At 52.3% G+C, this 14,829-nt stretch overlaps 1 protein-coding gene across 5 annotated transcripts in view; it reads right to left on the minus strand.

The window, feature by feature from the left end:
- AACS (acetoacetyl-CoA synthetase) overlaps nt 1–9,740 on the minus strand; it is a 50,031-nt gene extending 40,291 nt beyond the window's left edge. For 3 of the 5 annotated variants that reach the window (XM_089894355.1, XM_089894354.1, XM_022597761.3), the window contains exons 1-4: nt 9,478–9,740; nt 4,895–4,998; nt 2,922–3,042; nt 2,195–2,308 (exon numbers count right to left, since the gene is read on the minus strand). In XM_089894355.1, coding sequence (XP_089750481.1) covers nt 2,195–2,308; nt 2,922–3,042; nt 4,895–4,998; nt 9,478–9,610 — 472 coding nt within the window. In that variant the 5' untranslated portion in view covers nt 9,611–9,740. The remainder of the gene's footprint in view (nt 1–2,194; nt 2,309–2,921; nt 3,043–4,894; nt 4,999–9,477) is intronic. The other 2 variants (XM_022597760.3, XM_022597759.3) reach the window with 1 other exon arrangement.
- Between the last annotated feature and the right edge of the window lie 5,089 nt (nt 9,741–14,829).

A 14,829-nucleotide genomic window follows, 5' to 3' on the forward strand; every position in this document is an offset into this window, starting at 1 on the left:
GGGTCTGGCCCCTTCACATGGTTTACACAGGGTAAGGCTGCCCTCTTTGCAAACACACGCCAAGCGCCCACTTGCAGTGAGTCCCACGGGAGAGGCACGGTCATGCCAACATGCCGGTGGCTTCTCCTGCTGACGGCCCGGCCTGCAGCCCTGGTCCCATGGCCCCCGGAGGTGGGGAGAGCAGCCCAGCAGCCAGACCCCCAGGCCTCATGGGTTTTAGAGCCAAACAAAGGAGACTGATGCTCAAATAATCACAAAACCAAACAGGTAACTACCAATGATGCATCCTTTGAAGAATGAAAACGAGATGCCGAGAGGGTCCAACAGGAGGGCCTGGCTCAGGGGCAACCAGGGGGCTTCCCTGAGTGAGGCCATCTGGGGACAGAGCTGGGGGCAGGCGGGGCGGAGGCCGGCTTCCCAACAAAGGCTCTGCCGGACCCTCTTAGGAGGACAGGGGCCGGGAGGGGAGTGCAGAGGCAGGAAGGAAGCAAGCGCGCGGGGCCACCGACCCGGCTGCAGGTTCTCATCCCCACCCTGGAGGCAGCGGGGGTCAGCGAGCCTCCAAGCAGGGGACGGACACCATTGATGCCACTGGGGTTGGTGCCACGAGTGAAGTCGTGTGGCCAGAGGACAGAGAAGACCTCTTCTTTGGTTTAAGAATAAGATCTGATGCCTGATCCCAGAAGGAGCAATTTAAACTCTGACCCCATAAAAAAAAATTTTTTTTTAATTAAAAAAAATAAAAAATAAACTCTGACCCCAGCACTGCAGCAAAAAGCACACAGAACCCCAGCCAGACCCAGACTGGGAACCGCCTCTGGACACATCCGTCATTGTCACCAGCCCCTCCCGGGGTGTGTGTGGATGGGCAGGGCCGAGAAAGCCCACCTAACTTCTCTGCCCACGGGAGACTCTACATAACAAGCCCCTCAGCCTCTCTGCTGCCCTGTTTAAAGATGCAGAAACTCGAGGTCCAGGGAGGAGAAAGTCATCCAAACCCACAGGCCCAAAGGCAGCGCCAGGCACCGAGGGAAGGTCTCCTGACTCCAGGGAGTGGATGCTGCTAAACAAGTTCTCACCAGGAAGAACTAAGTGGAAGAAGCCGCACTGAGTGAGGAGGCCCAGGTGGGGATCCCAAGGAACAGTGTGGCCTAGGGCCACCAGCCGGGCACCAGGAACCTCGGGCCCAGGCGCACGCTGCTGTATCGCGGCACCGAATAATTACAACCCATCGTCCAACAGACGTGTGATGAAGTGTCCTGGCTATCAAATTTCATGCCTCTCTAACTCTCAGGGAACTTCCTGGCGGCTAAGTGGTTAGGACTCTGCGCTTTCACTGCCGAGGACCCAAGTTCAGTCCCTGGTCGGGGAACTGAGATCCCACAAGTGGCTCGGCCAAAAAAAGTGACTGTCTATTTATTACCTCCAGAGGCTGAGAATATCCACACACTTTCAGTTAACGACCTTATGAACTGAAATTGTCTATACTGTTTAAATCAACACCCGTTTTTTTTAATAAAGTCCTTTCCAAGTTTAAAAAAAAAAAATGATTAGTTTACTTTTCTCTTCTGGGCCTCAGTTTTTCATCTGGGAAACAAGCAGGCTGGTGGCACCTGCCCTGGCGTCTGTGGGTCAGAGAAAATCAGTCTAGTGAGTCCCTCCACTGACAAAACTCCCTCTGCTGGGTTTTGGGGGTTAGGAATCAGTCTACAATCATGTCAGCACAGATGGCAAAAATCACAGAATGGAAACCAGCCCTCAGGAATTCCTCAGGAAAGCATCGAGTTGGAGGTGGGCAGACCCAGAAAATGCAGCAGCTTTTCCCGACCCTGGAAGGGGTCCTGGCTTTGTCATCAAGGACCTGATGAACTTTCTGGTTTGTGTTTAGTTTAAGGACCACATTTCATTAAAAAAATAATAACTAATTCATTAAAAAAATTATTATTAATAATAATGTAGACGTCTGTGAGCACTGGCTCAGGGGGACGTGCCCACATGGAGGCCGGGAGCCGGGGACCCTCACACCCCAGCTCACTCTGGCTGGGCCGCACTTGCAACGATCGTCCCTCTTCGTCTGGTTTGTGCCGCACGTGTACACACGCGAAGCCGTGTGCGTGCAATCTGACCCGACCCCACCTCATTCCTTCCAAGCCACTCCCCTGCCCCCACTGTGACAGGCACCAGAAGTACCCACCGACGACCCGGTCTCCTCTCCTCACGCCCATCTTCCTCATCGCCGCGGCATACAAAGCCACCTGTCGCCGCAGCTCTTCAAAACTCACCTTCACGATCTCCTCCCTGCCTTCCCCTGGGAAGAGAAAAAGGACAGGTCATCCTCGGACCATCCTAAAAAGAGAGGTTCTGAGTCACAGACACGGATGAAAACTCACACCTGTTCAAACACAGGTTAGACATACGCGCCCAGGAGACGCTACACAGGTGCAGGGAATGCAAACCAGATGCAGGTTTAATCGACGTTCCGGAAAAGAAAAGCTTGGGAAAGGGCATCCTTGAGACGCATGCCCAGAATTTGCCATTTAAAGATTCTTTTTTTACTACTGGGAATGTTTTTATTAAGTGAAGAATCCTTTGATTTGGTTGTGGTTTTTTTAACATAATTTTCCAAGGGCTGGGGGAGGAGATGGGGAAATCAGTGTTTAGCGGGTACAGAGCTTCAGTGAAAAAGTTCCAGGGATCTACTTCACAACAATGTGAACGTACTTAACACCACTGAATTGTACATGTAAAAGTGGTTAAGATGGTAAAGTTAGTATTTTGTGTTTTTCACCACACACACAAAAAAAGGTGCCGAGCTATTGTTTGGAATCATATACTGCAGGTTCTGAGTGCTTCGGAGCCTCTCTGAACACGTGGCCCCGTCACACTAAGAGAGGAAAATCCGAGTAGCTGTCGGGACTCACGTGCCACGTAAAGGGCCACTCCGTCATTTTCCCTGTGTTGCAGGAGGTTTTCCGCGTAGTTGAGGCGACTGCCTTTGAACCACTCGGGGACGTCCGCAATCCCTTTGGACATGTCCACGACCTACAGAGGACAACAGCAAACCAAGACACACACGTGCGTGAGAGCAACATCAGATGCAGAGAAGGGATTCCGCGTCACAGGAGGCCAGCTAACTCGCCAGCCCAAGGCATCACTAGATCGCTGTACAGACTGAACGCTGACCTGGCCCAAAAGCTTGAAACTGAGAACAGAAATGAATGCGATGTTGTGTACCTGACAGTTGCTGAGAGTAGATCTCAAGCATTATCACCACAAAAAAAAAAAAAGAAAAAGGTAACTGTGTGAGGTGACGGATGTGTCAGTTAACTTGGTACTCATTCAGCAAGGCATATGTATATCAAATCATTCACGTGTACACTTGAAATAGATACAATTATATGTATCAGGACTTCCCTGGTGGTGCAGTGGTTAAGACTCCGTGCTCCCTATGCAGGGGCCCCGGGTTCAATCTCAGGGAACTGGATCCCACACGCATGCCGCAACTAAGAGTTCGCATGCCGCAACTAAGGAGCACGCCTGCCGTTACTAAGACCCAGCGCAACCAAATAAAAAAAACAAATTAGATGTATCAATTATTCCTCACTAAAGTTAAAAAAAATTAATGCCAAGGGAAAACTCCGCCCCACTAGTTTAGTCTGCTAATTATTAAGCACCTACTTTATGAGTGATGCTGATGACAAAAGGACAGACGGACAGACACGGCAGCTACCACATGTTCCAGGGCTGACCAGAGCATGGAAACCAGGAGATCAAAGTGCACGGCCCACCGGACACCCTGCCACAGTTTTTAGGAAGTTGGATCCGTGCCTCAGCCATCAGGGCTGGAACCTTGGTTTCTTCTTCAGGTGAACCTTTCAGAATGGCTCACCCCATAATCAAACCAAACATACAACAGACTTCTTATTCCCTGGATATTTATTGAAGGAATAAATAAAAATCTCTAAAATCCAGGTAAATAACAAAACTACTGATAGTTTAAAAAACAATTACAGGGGGCTTCCCTGGTGGTGCAGTGGCTGAGAATCCGTCTGCCAATGCAGAGGACACGGGTTCGAGCCCTGGTCCGGGAAGATCCCACATGCCGCGGAGCAACTAAGCCTGTGCACCACAACTACTGAGCCTGAGCTCTAGAGCCCGTGAGCCACAACTACTGAGCTCGCGTGCCACAACTACTGAAGCCCACATGCCTAGAGCCCGTGCTCCGCAACAAGAGAAGCCATGAGAAGCCCGCGCACCGCAACAAAGAGTAGTTCCCACTCGCTGCAACTAGGGAAAGCCTGCGCACAGCAATGAAGACCCAACGCAGCCAAAAATAAATAAATAAATAAATTTTAAAAAGAAAAAACAATTACAGTATGGGGACTTCCCTGGTGGTCCAGTGGTTGAGACTCCACACTTCCACGGCGGGGGGCCCAGGTTCCATCCCTGGTTGGGGAACTAAGATCCCACAGGCCGCACAGTGCGGCCAAAAATAAATAAATAAAACAAATAAATTTTTAAAATGTGAATGTATGGAACATCACTGAACTGTACACTTTAAAATGGATAAAATGGTAAATTTTGTATTATGTGTATTTTACCGCAATTCTAAAAAATTTTAATAAAACAAAAATACAGCGATGCCCTACTCTTTGGATCACTCAGATTCCCAGGACGAGGCATGGGTCCACACGCATCGGGGGGCCCGGAGCCTACAGAGTCCCCATGAGGTCCGTGACCCCAACACAATTTCCTGCCAACTCTCTAGGGCAATGATTTTTTCCCGCTGATGTGGGGATTTAGAAGAAGATATGATTTAGTCTTCCTCAAAATAAACACTTCATTTTGGATCAGAACCACGAAGAGATAATGTGTAAGCACAATCTCTACTTACCTCATCATACGTGCGTGAGAAGACAATTCCACTGAATTTCCAGAACTCTGCCCAGAAGTCCGGATATGACTCAACTGACCAATGATATAAGTCATCATAATTTTCTGAAACAAAAAAGAAAGAAAAAAAGGCACATGACTCCTACAAGTCTTAGGAGGAAAGTCTTGGTTCGGTGATAAGATGGACACACCTGAGGAGTTACGTGTGTCTGAGGGGTTCAAAGACGCCTGATGAGAGAGGGTCTTGGGAGCGCAGGGCGTCTTAGTTTCTGTTAAAGCAAACCCACCACCGCTACTCCCCAAATGAATAAAAGTCACGAGGCGGTGATTTTATACCTTAACCAGCATGCCTAAAAACCATGGACTCTGGACCCAGAAGGCCTGGGTTCAAATCCTGGCTTGGCCATTTATTAGCTGTGAGGCCTCAGGCAATCTATGTAAGTGCTTTTTAAGTCACCTTGGTCCTCACAAATTGCAAAGAGCTCCAGCACCAAAAACTCCTCCGGGCTGACACGAGAGACGGCGCAGGGCCTCCCCCTGAAGACCTGGAAAGCCCATCATCACAAAGGGCGCCACCACAGCATCCGGGAGGGCGGAGGATGTAACCAGCCTGCCGACCCCGGGAGCGAGCAGTCACAGCAGCATCTCAGCACCGCAAGGACCCCAGCGGACGGCGGAGGAGTGGGTGGGCTTTGAGCGGAAACTTTCCCACCGTCCACGACTCAGCCAAGGGATTGACACGATTCTCCAGTCGAGCAGGGGCTCCTGGGGCTTCTGCCCACACGTGTCCCCCGCCGTCCCCCCACCCAGCTCAGAGGCTGCGATCTGGAAGCCTGGGGGACGGACCACCGGCACGTTTAGTTCAGTCTGCGCGATGCTCAGAAACTGGGCTGACGTTAAATTCGGTTTCCAAATAAAGTGCAGGATTTCTGGCCTCTCCTAAGACAGGACGTCTGGCCATGGAAGCTGGCCAACGAGTGTCGCCTCCTGGTATTTACGTCCCTGTGTCGTCCCCTCCCCCCGCTGAGCCCGACTGTTAAGGAAATGACCGAGTGCACCTTGTGAGGCTGGGTCACAAAGTCCTAAGGACACCGCAGCTTCCGCCTTGATCACTTGCTCTGCAGGAAGCCAGTGGCCATGTTGTGAGGACACTCAAGCAGTCCTAGGCGGCGTGAAACGGAGGCCTCCCGCCCACGACCAGCACTGACTCACTGCCACGTGAGCCGGCCCCTGGGAAGTGGGCCTCCAGCCCCAGCCCACAGGTGGATGCAGCCACGGGAGACCCAGAGCCAGAACCACCAGCTAAGCCACTCCCAGAAGCCTGGCCCGCGGAAACTGAGAAATACTAAACATTTACCGTCGTTTTACGTCACTAAGTCTTGGGGTGGTTTGCAACGCAGCAGTAGGTAGCTGGTGCCCTGTCACTGCACACGGTGACAGTCAGCTGGAGCAGCTAACAGCTGCCCCACCTGGCCCTTCACACCCACGCGAGAGGCAACCTAACCCGGCGGTGACGAGCACTGAGCCCAGCTCCACGGCTCACAGCTGCGAGATCTCAACCACGACTCTGCGCTTCCACTTTCTCAGCTGGGAAACGAGATCAAAGCTGCAGCTACTTGGCCAGGTTACTGAGGATTAAGTGAGTTAATCCGTGTAAAGTTCCCAAATGGGGCCTGGCGTGCAGGAAGCACTCACTAAATATTAGCTGTTATTAATACCCCTGTCACCTGCCTGGTCCCCGCAGGCATCCGAGTTTGTAAGCCTCGCTTGCCACTTCACCTGCTCCTTCCTCTCCATCTGTGAGAATTCTGACCAGCCTACACCTTCAAGTCTCAGCTCAAGATCCTGCCAGCCCTCTTCAACAGCATCCTGATAGACCCGGAGCTCAGAAGGCGGACAGCACGCATCCCTACACCCGCTGCTCAGCGCTGCTACCTTTGCACGAGCCTTCTCCCCACAAGTACACCTGAGCTGCTGGAGAATAGAGACCAGGCCTTCTGTTTGTTGGCCAGCTCTGTCCCAGATGCTGGCACGCAGAGGCGAGTCACAGTTTGTGGTATAAAGACACTTGAGGACTTCCCTGGCGGTCCAGTGGTTAAGACTCCACGCTTCCACTGCAGGGGGCACAGGCTCGATCCCCGGTCAGGGAAATTAGATCCCGTATGCTGCTCAGCCAAAAAAAATGCTCACAAATAAATGAACAGGCAAGACAGGCTGAAAGTCCAAATTACATGCACTTGGAGAGCAGAGGAAAGGAGAAAACGGTCAGAGAGAATAATCAGAGAGAAGGCAGCATTTGAGTTGGCTCTTAAAGCAAAGACCAAAACGTCCAGGGCCAGGTCCACGGAAAGGAGAGAAGCAGGGTGGGTTAACCATCAGCCGTGGGAGAGGAGGAAAAGAAAAACACCAAGGTCTAAGCCACCCCCAGACCAAAAGAGGAGCCCCACTCAGCCCAGCTGGTGCCGTCACGTGAGCACACAGACCCAGCAGCACGGGCCTTTGGGTTTTCAAAAGAAGTTGCAAATCTTACTTTTCCTATGCGGTCTTTCGGTGTGTGAGCCGCCCGAACTAAGTCTGCAGGCCCGACGTGGCCCGCAGGCTACCAGTCCCAGCCTTGAAGGGCAGAGAGGAGCTGGGCAGGCAGACGGGGAGCTACTGGTGCCTCTGCCAGTGTCTACTCAGCAAACCCCACAGGCCAGGTGCGGGTGGGCGCTCGGCCCGATCATCTGTCACCCAGTGATACGGGTCCTCTCATTATGCCCATTTTACAGGTGAGGAAACCAAGGCTCGGGAGATTGGGTGACTTCCTTCTGATCACACAGCTAGTAAGTGGTGGAGCCACTTCAAAATCCCGGCAGTCAGATTACAGCTCAGTCTCCTGCACCTCACAGGACGGCCCTTCTGTGAAATCGTTCTGTAAAGCAGCAGGGGGAACAGCTGGCAGAGGAAAGAGAGACAGAACCACGGCACGGTAACACAGAAGAATGCAGTTCCACTCCTGGCTCTTCTTAGGAATCAAGTCTGTCCCCCAGGGAATTCCCTGGTGGCCCAGTGGTTAGGACTCCGTGCTCTCACTGCCGAGGGCCTGGTTCAATCCCTGGTCGGGGAACTAAGATGCCACAAGCCGCGCGGCGTGGCAAAAAAAAAAAAAAGGTCTATCCCCCAATCCAGCACACATTACCAACTACTACCTGAAACAAGGCCTGGCGAGTAATAAGCCACACCTGTCTACAGGGGTTCACTGTCCAGGGGGCAGGAGGGCGGGAGAGGGACGCAGCTGGGCTAGCCAAGGGAAGGGGCTCCGTGGAGGCTATGACACCCACCATGCTGTGGAGGACTTGGAAGCCGCCAGGCGGCAGGGTTTGCAAATCCTCAGTCAACAAGGAGCCACTGTAAGCCCTGGAGCCCAGGCGTGACAAAGTCAGGCCTGTGCATCAAGGCTGCTCTGGCAGAGCCCGCACGCAGGCGGCACTGAAGGGCAGAGGGAGGAAAAGCAGGAAGCAGGGAAACCAGCCAGTTCAGGGCAGAGGAAACGAGGGCCCCAGGGGAGATGCTGACGCTGGGCTGGAAAGGGGACGATGTAAGAAGTCAGACGGCCCACACCTCCATTTCTGTGAGGCTCCCTGAGAACTGTGATGCCACCAACAGAAACACAGGGGTCCCTGCAGCCAGCGGAGGGGGCCCGAAGGGGAGGGAAAGGGCCATAATGAGTTGCAAACCCCTGAGGCGGGGAGGGTGAAGAAGGTAGGTAGACCAGCCAGGTGGATGCGGGGGAAAGCGTCTCATCCGGAAAAGGGCCTCCTCGCCCAGGTCCACACCCAGCCAGGTGGCTCCCGAGGCCAGGGCGGCAGCTGGAAGGGGGGCCCTTGACTAGGTCCGGTTCGGGGCTGGGAGTGTAAACACGTGAGGGGACGGAGTTCGGCCCCAATCCCAGAGGCAGACTCCTACCTGACCACCCTTCTCCCCAGTGCCCAGAATCCATGCTGGCCTCTAGCAGGGTCAGCCTGGGGAGGGGATGAGGGGGCAGCACGAGGTACTGTTGGCTGACAAGTGACTCCCCACCAACAGAAGGGAAGAGCTAAAAGCCAGAAAGGCCCTGGGTCGGGGAGGAAGCCCCCAAGGCTCGAGGGCAGGACCCCAGGGAGCACACCTCACAGGTAGGAACGCCTAGCAAGGGACCTCTCAGTCCACAGGGGTTCCAAGACCAGATGGGGAACACTCTCAGGGAGATGGATGCTGCAGTGAAGAGGGGACCGGCTCCCTGAAAGCAGAGGAGGTGACAACCCGCACAGACAAGGGGGCAAAACCGCACAGTCAGAAGATGTCCCACCCCTGGGGAGGGGCCCCCCGTCCAGCGGCTCGTCCAACCCCCAGAGGAGGGAGACTGGAAATCAGGAGACCATTCCAACAACTAGAAGGGACCCTGACACCAACGCCCTGGAAAAGGGGGCGCCCGGGACCCCAGGAGGAGGGTCCCTCTGTCAGGTGGTTCCTCGGACCCCCAAGGGGGGGCGCCCGATTTCTGGAAGCTCCTGGCCCCGGGAGGTGGCCGGGGAGCCCCCAGGACGCGCGCCCCGCACTCACCCAGCGCCAGGCCGTAGGCAGCGCCCACGACCGCCCGGAAGCGGTCCATCTGCGTGTTCTTCTTGCTGTCAGGCTCCCACATCACCTGGCACTCCAGGATCTCCTCCCGCCCACCCCGCGGCTCCTTGGACATGGCTGCGACGGGGACGACCGGCGGAAAGGCCGGGGCTGCGCGGTGATGGGGACCGGGCCACGGGACACGGGGCTGAGCGGAGCGGCCGACGTGGAACAACTTTAAGAGGAGATGCAGCCCTAACTGGACTCTCAGCAAGCCCCGCCCCCGAAGGCCCCGCCCCCGAAGGTCCCGGCGTTCAGCTCTGCGGCTCCGCCCCGAATGTAACCCTCCGCGGGCCGCGCCTCGCAAAGGAGTGCTGCCGCCGCCCGGACTAGAGCCTGAGCCCGCAGACCCGGTGGGGCTGCGCAGGCGCGTTGGGCCCGGGCTCCCCGACCTCACCAGGAGAGCGAAGGGGTTAAAGCAGCGCCCGAAGGCAAGAGCCAGAAGCCGCAGGCTCGTTCATGTGTTCGTTCACTCACGATTGATTTATTCTTCCTGCCCTTATTTACCGAGCGCCTGCTGGGTACCGGACACTGTGCGGGCTTTGCAGATACAACACAGAGCGAGGCAAAATTCCTGCCCTCTGTCAACAAGAGATAAGGGGTGGGGGACAGGTGTGGGGAGAAGCGGAGTCAATCAACAAATATTATACGTTATATATATGTCATACATAGTATAATATATACAATAAAAAACAGTATACCAAGGAGTATCATAATATACATAATAGAGTAATATGTAGATTATCACTCATATAATAAAAGGTAATAAGTGCTATGAAAAATCAGGGGAGGGTAGAAAGCATGGGAGGAGTGTTTCTATTTAAAAAAGGTTGTCAGGGAAGGTCCCATTAAAAAGGGTACTTCTATCAATAACTTGAAGAAGGAGTGAGCTATTTAGTATCTGGGAGAAAAGTTTCCAGGCAGAGGGAACAGCAGGTGCTAGGGTCCTGAGGCAGGAGAGTGTTGGACTTGGTTAGTGAACTAGCAGGGAGGCCAATGTCTTTCACTAGAGAGACCTAGAGTAGAGAACAAGGTCAATAAAGGAAGAGGTGGAAGCTCAGGTGCGTCCTGGAGACCGTTGAAGACTTTGGTTTTACACTGGGTGACATGAGAACATTGGAAGGTGGTGAGCAGAAGGACAAGCTCTGACTATAGCTGTCGTAGGAATCCCTCCAGCCGCTGTGTTGAGAATAGCCTTCAGGAAGTAAGGACATAAGCAGGGGGGCTGGTTACGATGATGTTGCAAGAGATGATGGTGGCTGTGGAGATGGAGAGAAAAATGGGATGGGATGTATTTTGAAGTTTTATTTACTGTAATCTTACCGCACGCTGGCACTGTGCTAGGGACCTTCCCATATTCCTCGTCGTTCTTTATTCTAACAGCAACCCAATCAGCTTCCCCCAATACAGTTTTTTGCAGTGTTGGAGTTTTAGGAAGCCACCCCCTACCTCCACCACTTAATCCTAAATAGTGTGCATCTCCCAGTCATGACAAAGATACATAGATTCTAACTTAAGACAGGGTGCTTCCAGAATAGCCCCCTCCCCTGACCTCCAAGTTCTGGACCAATTCTAGCTCTGTCTGCAAGTCATCTCCTTTGTGAAAGCATGAGTCCATCTCAACCCAGAAGAAGACTCATCTGCGAGGGATTCGTGTATGTATGTTCATCCCTTTAACACTGGAATGCACATTCCACGGGAGCAAAACCCTGTCTAACTGGTCACCACAAGGTCCCCAGAGCCCGATCCATAGTAGGTTTCTTTCTCCCCACCTGCCCTGCCCTAGGACCCTCCCAAACATGCGTGTGCAACGTCTTTCCCACATGGATTACAGCCCAGACGCTTATACGACGACCTTAGCATCACATATTATGGGGTGGTGTCCCCTCCTTTTTGACCCCCAAGGAGCTTTTCTGCGCATGTGCAATGTCTCCCTTGCCCCAAGGATCAGAGATGTATGACCTCTTGATCTTTTAACAGGATTTAGTCCCACTCCATCCCTGCCATAAAAATGTCCAATGTCCGGTTATTTACCCTATTTCTCTTACTGGTTTTTATATCGAGGTGCAGATCTCAAAATATAGACAGGAGTCCAGTCATAAATATGTAGTCCTAGAGTCTGTTTGTCTCTTGCTTCAGCAAATGGAAACAGGGGGCTGGTGATGAATGTCTGGCCTGGAGCCCATCTTCTTCTCCCCTCAGGAAGTGTGAACAGGAGGCCCGTTGTAAACGTCTAGCCTGGAGCCCATCTACCTCCTGCCTCAGTGTGATCTCCTGTGGAAGTGCCAAATAAGTACTTTTCCATGATTTCGTTCAGAACTGAAAGCTTTCATGGATATGTTGAATTTGACGTACACTTTGATGAAGGGCAAATACATATAAAAGAAATGAAAGGTGGGTGAATATTTTCTGTGGCATACAGAGGCATGAGCTGAGGCATGGGAAAATGCAAGGCTCATTTGGTTACAAAAAGCATGAGTAGGAGAATGGGATGAAATTTTATCAGTGGTTTTCACATAAAACCTGTTTTTTGATAAATTGGTATATCTGGCCAATTCTGCTAACCCAGTGAATTGCTTATTTGGCACACTGGCATTTGGCAAATTGGTTTTGGATGAATTGGACCACTTCTGGTATCAACTGACATAGACATTTGTTATTAGTTCAACTGTCATCCCCTCCCTTAGGCCCTCCCCAGCCAGCCAACAATTAAATACACCTTCCTTCCCCTTCCCCAAGCTACAAGTATTTCGCTCTGCTTCCTTCATAGTCTAAGTCTAAATCATTCTGATTATTAATTTCTTTACTTTTTTCTATTCTGTCTTCTCCCACTGCCATGAAATTCCATGAAAGCAGGGTCCCTTCTCCTTGTGGTGGCACATGGCAGGCAGGAAATATGTGTCACATGAATGCAAATGTCCCCTACAGCTCACTGATCTCTACCACTTGATAAATGGAATATTTATAAATGGAATATTTCCTGCCGTATCAATAAACAAAGGATGTCACAGTCACCAAAGATTGCAAACCTCTAAAGTGAGCCCATGAGCCCTGAGGAAACTCAGGATGTGAAAATACAGGATACTGGCCCCAGAGAGCTGAAGTGCATCTCAAAGGAATGATTTCAGTGATCCCAGACTCTTGTATCTTCCCATACATAGAAAAGCGCTAAATCCCTTAACTTGAGATGTCTGGTTTTCTTTAATTAACAAGAATCTTTCGACATTCCCGGCTACCCGCCCTTTGTTGCAAAACTCTTATATATCCTGGCTCCCCCCTCACCTCCTTGGAGCAGGTTCTCAGAGTCATCTGAAGCAGTCTCCCGGGATGCAGTCCTCATTTTGCCCCAAATAAAACTTAACTTGCAACTCTTAACGTTGTTCATTTTTCTAAGGCAAACACCCAGAGGGCACAGGCCACTTTCTTGTGCTTTCTGTATGACACTCAGCCACTCAAGATCACCCACAACTCGGTGATACACTATGTACTGGGTGTTAAGACAGCCCTAATCCTTATGAGCCAAGTGCTTCTGGTGAAAGAGGTATTCCTACAAGCAGAGGCCTCATTTAATCCTACAGATTTAAAACAGCCGTACAAGTCCTCTAAGGCTTGCCATGGTTTCCTCTCTATACTCTTTTTTGTTGTTGTTGTTGTACGCGGGCCTCTCGCTGTTGCGGCCTCTCCCGTTGCGGAGCATAGGCTCCGGACGCGCAGGCCTAGCGGCCATGGCTCACGGGCCCAGCTGCTCCGCGGCACGTGGGATCTTCCCGGACCGGGGCACGAACCCGCGGCCCCTGCATTGGCAGGCGGACCCCCAACCACTGCGCCACCAGGGAAGCCCTCTATATTGTTTTTAACAGGGCAAGACACGGGGACCAGATGAGGTGACTTGCCACCCTCTGGCTTGATTTGGCTTCTTATGTATTTGCAAAGTTCATTCTTCAAGAGTCAGGCTCCCAGGAGAAGGACTGTATTTCCTGAAAACTTGTCTCTAGTGCAGTCAGGGGGCACAAATGGTGAAGGGGGGTATAGATGGTGTAATAAGATGCAGAGAAATCTTATTTACACACACACACACACACACACACACACCCTTCCCCCACCATCTCATTGTAGGTGGTTACAATTCAAAACACTGCCCAGACTCTCCACCCTAATGGCCGTTTTTTTTCACCCACCGCGCTAATCACCATCTGAAACTAAGTCCTTGGTGTGCCTCCAGGGCAGCACGGTTGCCGGGACAAAGTAGCAGTTCAATAAATACTTATGGGGCGATGAAAGATACTGAGGGTTCAGAATTTGGCTGTCTGTATTATAAGTCTCTACTGGGCTATTTCTTTTGGAAATTTCGGGCAATTGAAATTTTTTATTAGCGTTCTTTTACTTATTGTGTGCCTTTGTACCCGAGATTCTTTTGTTTTTGTTTTTTAAACTTTTAGAATGCCACGAAAGAGTCTGAATTTGCTGGAGGGGGTCCTTAGAAGGAGCGAAAGCGCCCTCTGGACAAAGCCGCCGGCCTCCGTCCCTCTCTCCTCCAGCTGGCACGACGGCACTCTCTACGGCCTCTCCCAAGATACCGGACCCCGCCCCGACCCTAATGGAAGCCTAACCGGGTGCAACCAGCCCAGACAGGAGGCGGCACCCGCGGCGGCGGCGGCGGCGGAGGGATCCGAGTCGCACGGTCGAACCACACTCAGATCGCACACTGATTGGCTGGCAGAGAATTGCCCTCGCATCAGCCCAGTACGTCGCACCGAGGAAGGCGGGCCAGAGCGCCACCAATCGCAAGGCGTTGCGGTGCATCGAGGCCTCGCCTCTCAGCCAATCGAAAAGGGGATTCGGAAAAAGCCGTGCCCAATTGGCGCTGGGCCGCGGGGCGGGGTCCTACTTCGACCTCTGAGGCGGAGTGCTGTCACCTTGATAACTCACCTGCAGCAACTGTTTGTCTCCCCCAATCCCAGAATACTCACCGTTCAGTCGAGCCCCGAGCTCGACTCCTGTGGGGCTAAAGGGGGGATTTGCGTCTGAAGTGTCTGAGACATGCTTAGTCTTTCATGTAGATGTTCAGATGTGTATAGTGGGCTCCTAGTATGTGCGAGACTCAATGCGCTGGGGGAATCAGAGGGAACCCGACAAAGTCCGGTGGGAAGAAAGTGAACAAATTCATCAGATCACTCAAGTTAGTGAGAGGTGCCCGAAGATAATAAAGTCACAGATTAGAGAGTGGCGGGGGGTGGAGGTGAGGAGGGTGCTACTTTTGATGTGGGCATGGTCTGAGTTAACCTTTGGGCTCTT

Source organism: Delphinapterus leucas, chromosome 14 (genome assembly GCF_059928025.1).
Source record: "Delphinapterus leucas isolate spDelLeu-1000000601 "Yukka" chromosome 14, BTC_Dleu_Yukka2, whole genome shotgun sequence".
In the NCBI taxonomy this organism is placed as follows: domain Eukaryota; kingdom Metazoa; phylum Chordata; class Mammalia; order Artiodactyla; family Monodontidae; genus Delphinapterus; species Delphinapterus leucas.